At 38.6% G+C, this 8,747-nt stretch overlaps 1 protein-coding gene across 1 annotated transcript; it reads right to left on the reverse strand.

Annotated features, from left to right (window-relative positions):
- Positions 1-3,738: 3,738 nt before the first annotated feature.
- Positions 3,739-5,160, reverse strand: LOC110943178 (G-type lectin S-receptor-like serine/threonine-protein kinase At1g34300). Its single transcript, XM_022184933.1, has 2 exons — positions 4,986-5,160; positions 3,739-4,880 (listed from the first exon to the last, which is right to left on the reverse strand). Exons 1-2 carry the CDS (start codon positions 5,158-5,160, stop codon positions 3,739-3,741), a joined length of 1,317 nt encoding a protein of 438 aa, XP_022040625.1.
- Between the last annotated feature and the right edge of the window lie 3,587 nt (positions 5,161-8,747).

Genomic DNA, 8,747 nt, shown 5'->3' on the forward strand with positions numbered 1-8,747 from the left:
TGATTCATCTTTCCTACAAGTGGTAATTTGAAGAACAAAGTGATGAAACCCCGAGTTTGTGAAATGACACAAAACTAATTTTCCGGAAAAACCATTTTGATTAAAACAAACTTAAGTGTTTTGAAATCATAATGGAAAAATAGTTTGTTTTCAGGGGGAGTTCTGATTGTTTACGCCAGGTGGATGGCGAATTGAAGCAATTCGATATCATGTTGTCACGTTCTTGTATAGTTTGTTTTCAAATTTTCCCAGAAAATTAAAATTGAAACATATTTTGATTTTAGGGGGAGAAAAATTTTAAAAAATTGAAAATTTGAAAATGTCAAAAACATTGAAAATTTAAAATTGAGTTTTTGTTGCATAAAAGAGGAAATGATAGTACATCAGTGGTCTATCACAACACGCTAAAGATATGTAATGTTTAAAAGTGATAAACAATCTTACTACGGATGTGTCGGTAGATTTTTGCACACTTAGTAAATTGAAATGAGATATAAACCTAAATTCAAACTTGCTTAATTCGTGGGTAACTATTCTTGGATATATGGGTAACCCCCGAAATCTTGTTTGAAAGATCCCTCTTTCTGAGATACTAGATCTTTATACTCAGTGATATCTGGGGTATTATTCCAGGACTTCTGCTGTATGGAAATACTGACCTAGTCCCCGAATAATACTTTCTGCAAAATGCTTTGAAATATAAGCGCAGCCCTCAGCAAGTTGATAAAACAATAAAATTGATAGTCATTGCTGTTGTCACAAAAGATCCTCTATATTCAAGTGGAGTGATACACATTTAAGTTCAAGTTTCTAAAACATTAATATCGTATCTCGAATCAATTGAAATTTGTGTGAAAATTTAAAGTGGACCAATATACTGACAATCTAGGTAAATTGTTTAAAACTTGAAATGTTTATAAGCTTAATGGTGTTGGTGATATGTCTCAAAAACTGATATGATCCTCTTGCACAAACTCACAAAAATATGCTTGTACATATTTCATTTCTGCTATTGCATTTATGTTTCATAGTATGAAAAATCCAAAAAGATTTTCGACAACTGATGGTGAAAAGCTGATATTCAAAATCTCAAAGGCTAAACAAGATGAACAGTTGGATTGGTTAATTGGATTGAAATGTTGAATCAGAATTTGAAATGTTTCAAATTTTGTTAAATATTAAATGTGAAAGATAATCCTCAAATGTTTAGATGATTCATTAATTTGAATCACAATATTGTGTGTTATATGTTTGAGAATTTTGAGTGAATTCTTTTAGAGTCAAAATTATTTTGTCTTACGAGAGGTTGAGATGTGTAGGTTTCTGATTCTGTTGCTACGGAAAGCCAGGCGTCGATCCTAAAAGCACGGAAGCTTGACGAAAGGGGGAGCCTGAAGAAAGAGACTACCAAGAGGGAGAGCAACTGAAGCTATAGACAGATCCACGGGGATTCTATTCGAAAGAGAGAAAGACAAGATGCTACGAGATTGACTACGGCAATATCCAAGGGGGAGATTGTTAGTGCATTAATGTCTATCGCCTTCGTCAATCCGAGCCGTAGCGAGAAACCGAAGAAATCAAGTCTTTATAGTGTTATATCTAATCAAAAGGCAAGGTGGCAATCTTGTAATTAATGAAAAGTTTCATTAAAGCCTTGACCTATAAATAGGAGAGTTATGACATAAGTTAGAAGACTTTTGGCTCATTTGTGATTTTGGAGATTCAAGTTTAGAGAGAGAAAGTCTAGGGAGAGAAAACTCTCTCCACGTGATTTTTGTATCGTACACGTCATATTCTTCAATAAAATCACGGTTCTAGTACGTTATTGTGTGTTCGGTCACGCACGTTCACGGATTCCGCACGTCGAATGTTCGTTACGCAATCGAACGGTATCAAAACCGGTCCTACAAGTTGGTTTTTCGTCGACCTCCATTTGCGACGAAACATGTTTTTCGTCTGATGTTGATCATGCGGTTTTTCGTCATTAAAGTCTTCATTGACAGGAGAGTTCGTCCACTAGCAGTCTTCGTCAATACTCACTGGATCAGTCTTCTTCACACTGAATGCAAGCCCAAATCTGTTTAGTCTTCGTTGATGAATTCTTACCATTCATGTTATACGTACATGAATTCTTACTATTCATATTGCATAGATTAGACATACATGTGACATCATCATGACATCATCATGATGATGTCATGGTGAAGTGTCGGCGGGAATTGGTTCGCGGCTCTCCGTACTTCGCGTGTCGAACTCTGGGGCGCACGACGGAGGAATGTCGTGACGTTGGGCTTGAGCCGAACCTAACGGAGTCGAACCGAACCGAGTCGAACCGAATCGAGTCGAACCGAACCGAGTTGAACCGAATCGAGTCGCATCCACATAAAGTGTACCAACAGGATTTTACACGACAGAAGGACTATTAGCAATGAAATGGGAATTTAGCAATTCGGATCACGTTAAATGTCTGGAAATTAAGAAGACCTATAATGGAACAGAAAACAAGGGAACAACCAATACATCATTGCTATCAAGAACCAGGGCATACAATTCATAACCATTATATGCAATTAAAAGATGCAGTGATTGCCTTTATAAGGGAAATGCTGAATGTTTGTACTATTCAATTAGAAGATCACAAGACCAAGGATAAAGATCTTCAAGATTTCACTGTTCTTGATATGTCACAGTATGGATCTATTCAATCTGGTTATCACCAAAGATTTGGGCATGGATCGGCAAAATATGAAAGAATGAAGACCTGTGCATGATTATAGGAAACTGGAATGCGGCTAATGGTTTTATTAAACGAAGGAGGTTTCAATGTATCAGGATTAACCTAGTTTAGTTTAGGGGCAGGTGTTAGATATATATAAACTAAACTATATATTATGTTATTATTAGAATCTTAATTTTAGTATTTAGGTTAGCATTAGAAATTAGATATTACTGAGCGGTTGGTAAAAGGTATGTCGGTTGACAAACCGTCACCTCCACTCTATATATATAATATATTCTCTAACATTTGGGATTACCAAGATATTCAATACAATATCCATTTACAAGAATTCGTTTTGCACTCTCTTATGTACAAACACACACGTACAGAGTCACAAACACGAATACGATGATGATGATTTCTGCTTCCGCTAACACATTCAAGTGTCTTACCCGTGTTTACCACGCCCAAAGAGTCGCACATATGATAAGCACACCAGTAGCTCTCAAAGAAAATTTCATGGAAAAGTGTCCACTGAAGTAGGGAGCATTAGGTCCTTATAGCGGTGGCTCAACATGAGCTAAATAAATATTTGGGGCTGATTAGAGTCACTTATGGTTAATACCATAAATATTCATTTCAAATAACTCGTATCTTTGACAATATTGCAACCTATAGGGCATAAAATATTGTAGAGTAACTGCAAAAGAAACTTTAAAAGAAGAAAATTACTAGGTCAACTTAAACAAAAATATAATAAATCCATAAAACAAGTTGTAAATAGAATAGAAGCTTAAGTTATACTACCAAGCAAAGATGCAAGAGCTAAAATTTCATTAAAACATTATTTTCAGAAAGAAAATATTATCTTTTCGAATGAAGATAGTAGTTTGACTATATAGCAAGTATGCACTATTGTCCTTAACAACAGCTCTTGTCCTTAATACAACAGCTTAGCCACGAGAACCAATCTATTTTCGAAACAAAAATGGATGTACTTTGTTGTTGTTGTTTCAACTTTATACAGAGGAAGACCAAGTTGAACCACTGACATTCCAAGACATTCGAGTCGCAGAAACATTAGGTTGGTTACTCCCTGAGAACAAATGTGTAAAGGGATTTAAAGGCTCGGGCACCTCTAACAAACCTTCCAACATTTTAACAATGACGCTCATCATTGGCCTATTCTCCGGCCTATATTGACAACAACAAAGAGCCACCTTTAACATCCTCTCCACCACTTCAAGATCCTTTTCTTCAATCTCACAATCTATCATTAACTCTTTCAGTTGATTCTTTTCATATATTTCCCATGCCCATATGGGGAACCACTGTTGACTATCACCAAGAGTAGTGTCCATGTTCCTCCTCCTCCCAATGATCTCAAATAGTAGCATCCCGAAACTATAAACATCACATTTGTGTGTAACTAGAAGAGGCATCCAGAGCTCAGGAGCAGCGTAGCCCGGGGTACCTCGTCCCCCCGTCATGGTTATATGGGTCTTCTCCCTATTGCAAAGTTTGGCCAAACCGAAATCAGCTACTTTTGCACAAAAATTTGAATCCAGTAATATGTTTCCTGGCTTAATATCATGGTGAATTATTTTATGAGCACATTCTTCGTGCAAGTATCTGATGCCTCTTGCAGTTCCCAACGCAATCTCGTGAAGCTTGTCAAACCCTATCATTTCCCCTTGGTTTGCTTTAAACAAATGCTTATCCAATGAGCCGTTAACCATGAACTCGTATACAAGAGCTATTAAACTTGGTTCAAAGCAAAACCTATAAAGCCTAACAAGATTATGGTGATGAATTCTTCCAATAGTGCTCACTTCTGCCATGAATTGTTCTTCAATTCGTTTGTTAGAGGTGCCGTTTAGTACTTTCACTGCTACATACTTGTTGATGCTCATAATTCCCTTATAAACTATCCCGAACCCACCAGAACCCAATATGCTGCAGAAGCTACCTGTTGCTATTCTTACTTGTTGAGAAGTGAACCGAATGGGCTTTTCCCTTTCCATGTCATCGAGGAATTGGACAATGGCAGGGGGAATAATCTGATCAAGGGGAATAATCTGTTCCGAATCGTCATCCTCTAATAATTTATCCTCATCCTTTTTTGTGGATAATGCCCAGCATTTACATTTTACCATGAAAACTGCAAAAGTGAAAACATTAGTATCTAGAATCCGTTGGATGTTCAATTATATATGGGCATGGTTTCATCCAGATTTTTTTTACTGAATTGTTGAATACAATTTACCAACTAGAATAACAATAGCACCAACAATAGCAACAATCCCGCCAACAAGAATAGGAATATCAGGAGAGACATCAGAAGGTTCAGAAAAAGGAAAAGGTTCCGGAGAAGGAGCAGAAAAAGGAGCAGGAGAAAGAGAAGGACCAAAATAATCAGGGGGAGAAGCAATAGAAGGCATGGTGTTAAAGAAACTTATAATTTAACACTTTTAAATTTGAACATTAATACAAAATAGAAAACTTGTTTATAGAGAGCTTAAAAGCGGTTCATATTGTTTGAGAAAGGTATCATTAAATGTAGCAGGCAAACTTTTGTGAAGTTGTCACTAATTTGAGACCAAGGTATAATATCTTGGTTATGATATTATACTTAGCTATTTTCTGTGTTGTGTTTTTATACTTGTGCCTATTTTGTTAAGGCAGCTTGGTTGGTTTTAAGCTTTTAAGCTTTTAAGCTTTTTGGCTATCTGTAGATAGGTTGAAACCTTTAAGGTTTCGAGTTGTCACATATGTGGCTTGAAGCCTTAAAGGCTTCTTAATTTTATAACTTAGCTTGGTTTGATTTTTGTAACTTTTTGTTCAAGTTGTTGCATTGCTCTTTGAGTTATATCTTTTTTCTTGTACCTTTGTCTTTATTGAGTTTGCGTTGTCTTTATGTTTTATATACTTTAAAGGGTTCAGTGTTGCAGACACTTAGCCTTGGTATTTTTAACAAGAAGACATAGCGCCTATCCTTTTTATCATTTTATTTGATTTCGTAAGCCTGTTTGCTTGCTGTTTTTCTAAGGCTTAAGGAACATTTGGCGTAGGCTGTTCAAACCTGTCTATGAGACCACTTTGTTTTTGATACTAAGTCTCATGGAGTTGTATTGATTTAGGAACTCACCCCTTATATAGGTCCATTCAACCCTTGAACCTATTGAGCGATGTGGCCTGGGAGCTCAACCCATTACATGGCCCTTGCCATGGAGTTTCTTGCTAGGTTCTCAACCTGATTTTAGGATAGAAAGACAAATTTTGATAAAACAGCTTCATCCATTCAAGAGACATTTTTACAAAAGATTTTCATAGTTCAACTCTTGAAATGCAACATTGTGAAATACAAACCAATCTTTCCTGTTTAAACATGAAACTTTTTCAAGGTTTTTCATTCTAGTGCCTTGGAAGCCTTTTACCTTCTGGGTCTGCTAGCTTGTAGGATCCACCCTTATGTGCTTCAAGGATGGTGTATGGGCCTTCCCATTTTGGGCCAGGCTTTCCTTGATTCTCTTTCTTGCTAGCTTCATTGTTTCTAAGGACCAGGTCTCCTGGCTTGAAACGTTCATTCTTGACTCTCTTGTTGTAGTAGGCTTCCATTCGTTGCTTGTATTTGGCTTCTTGAATTGCGGCTTGGTCTCGTGCTTCCTCTAGGAGTTGTAAGTTCAACATGGTCTCTTTCTGGTTTGCTTCGGGATCCATGTTGACAATTCGTTGTGTTACAACTCATACCTCGGCTGGGATCACGGCCTCGGATCCAAATACCAAGCTATAGGGTGTTCTCTTATAGCATGTTTTTTCGGTTGTTCTTATGGCCCGTAGAACACTAGGCAATTCATCGAGCCAGTTGCTTTCGTACCTTCCCAATCTTGTTTTGATACCTTCCACTATGCTTCGATTTGTCCTTTCGACCTGACCATTTGATTGCGGGTAAGCCACTGAGCTGAAGACCTGATTGATCCTGTACTCTTTACACCAAATGCTGAAAGGCTTCTCAGCAAATTGCTTCCCATTATCAGTGATAAGTACTCCCGGCAATCCATAACGGGAAATAATGTTCTCCCAAACAAAGTCGATGACCTGTTTGCCCATGATCTTTGCAAGTGGTTTAACCTCGGGCCACTTGGTGAAATAATCTATTGCCACCAGCAAGAATTTTACTCCTCCTTTGCTTGGGGGAAATGGACCAACAATGTCTATTCCCCATTTATGGAATGGCCATGCCGAGGTTATTGGGACAAGGTCATGCTTAGGACTTTTTGGGATCGGTGCATGGATCTGGCAAGCATCACATTTTCTTAATTGCTCAGCGGTATCACGATGCATTGAGGGCCAGAAATACCCAAGGTTCATGAGTTTTGCAACCACCGAGCTAGCTCCAAAATGAGCTCCGCATATGCCTTCGTGAATCTCTTTGATCAAATACTGACTTTGCTCAGGACCAACACATCTTAGCAAGGGGCAAGGTAACCCTTTTTGTAAAGGGTTTCTCCTTGTAGTACGTACTGCCTTGCCTTGATTTTAACCCTTTCAGCTTCTACTTGATCATTGGGTAGTTCACCATTTTTAGGAACTTTTTGATGGGAGTCATCCAGTTTGGATCTTCATCGGTGATTACATCTTGAACTTCTAATTCATCAATTGATGGAGCCTTTAACACTTCTACCAATACCTTCTTTGTAAGGTGGGCAAAAGTGAGAGATGCAAGCTTGCTTAAGGCATCTGCCTTTTTGTTTTGGGACCTGGGGATTTGCTTGATACTACATGTTTGGAAGGTATTCATCAATTCTTCGGATTTTTCTTTGTACCTTTTCATGTTGGTCTCCTTTGCTGTGTATTTTTCATTCACCTGGCTTGATACCAGCAACGAATCTGTGAACACTTCAAGCTTCTGAACCTTCATCTCTTTAGCTAGTCTTAAGCCGGCTATCAGTGCTTCGTATTCGGCTTCGTTGTTGGTTGTCTGAAAATAAAAGCGAAGAGCGTATGTGAATTCTAACCCTTCTGGGTTGATCAGAATAAGCCCAGCCCCTGACCTTTCAACGCTTGAAGCCCCATCGGTAAAAAGCTTCCAGGCTTCAAGGCTTGAGGGTTCAGTGGCGGCTGTATTTACTTCAGTGGTGGTTTGCATGGGGACTTCTACAATGAAATCAGCCAAGACTTAGGCTTTGATGGCTTTTCTTGGGACATAGGTGATGTTGTGTTCACCTAGTTCCACTACCCATTTGGCTAATCGCCCCGAGTTTTCTGGTTTTTCAAGCACACTCCTGAAAGGTTGGTCGGTGACCACTTGTATGGGATGTGCTTGGAAATACCTTCGAAGCCTTCTAGCTGTTTGAACTAGGGCTAGGGCTATTTTTTCCAAAGGAGGATATTTGGTTTCAGCCAATTTTAGAGTTTTGCTGAAGAAATAAACGGGTACCTGTGCTTTTTCTCGCTCAATGGTGAGGACCGCGCTTATTGCTTCTTCAACAACTGAGAGGTATACTGAGATTAATTCTCCCGTTTTTAAGGCTGCCATGTCAGGTAGGGAAGCTAGGGGTTGCTTCATTTGGTTAAAGGCTTCATCGGCCTCTTCAGTCCATTTGAAGTCCTTCTTATCGGTGCAACCTTTGAGTGTTTTGAAAAAGGGGAGAGACCTTTCTGCTAACTTTGAGGTAAAACGCTTCAAGGCTGTAAGCTTCCCATTCAGGCTTTCAACCTCCTTCTTGGTTTTTGGTGGTTTGGTTTCAAGAACAACTTTCACCATGTTTGGGTTAGCCTTGATGCTTTGTTTCCTAACAATATGACCCAAGAACTTGCCTTCCTCAAACCCAAATGAACATTTTTCAGGGTTGAGCTTCATGTTAACTTTTCTGAGGTTCTTGAAAGTTTCTTGAATGTCATCGAGCATTTGATACTTTGTCTTGCTTTCGATCACCAAGTCATCGACATATGCTTCCATGTTTTTGCCGATTTGGCTTGCAAAGGCCTTGTCCACTAGACGTTGGTAGGTTGCACCAGCGTTTTT

Source organism: Helianthus annuus, chromosome 5 (genome assembly GCF_002127325.2).
Source record: "Helianthus annuus cultivar XRQ/B chromosome 5, HanXRQr2.0-SUNRISE, whole genome shotgun sequence".
NCBI lineage: Eukaryota > Viridiplantae > Streptophyta > Magnoliopsida > Asterales > Asteraceae > Helianthus > Helianthus annuus.

Excerpts from the sequence above, each read along its gene's own strand:
- LOC110943178 (XM_022184933.1), bottom strand. The coding sequence starts at position 5,160 with ATGCCTTCTATTGCTTCTCCCCCTGATTATTTTGGTCCTTCTCTTTCT. Across the intron at positions 4,881-4,985 it reads TGCTATTGTTATTCTAGTTG|TTTTCATGGTAAAATGTAAA; the intron begins GTAAATTGTATT and ends TCACTTTTGCAG.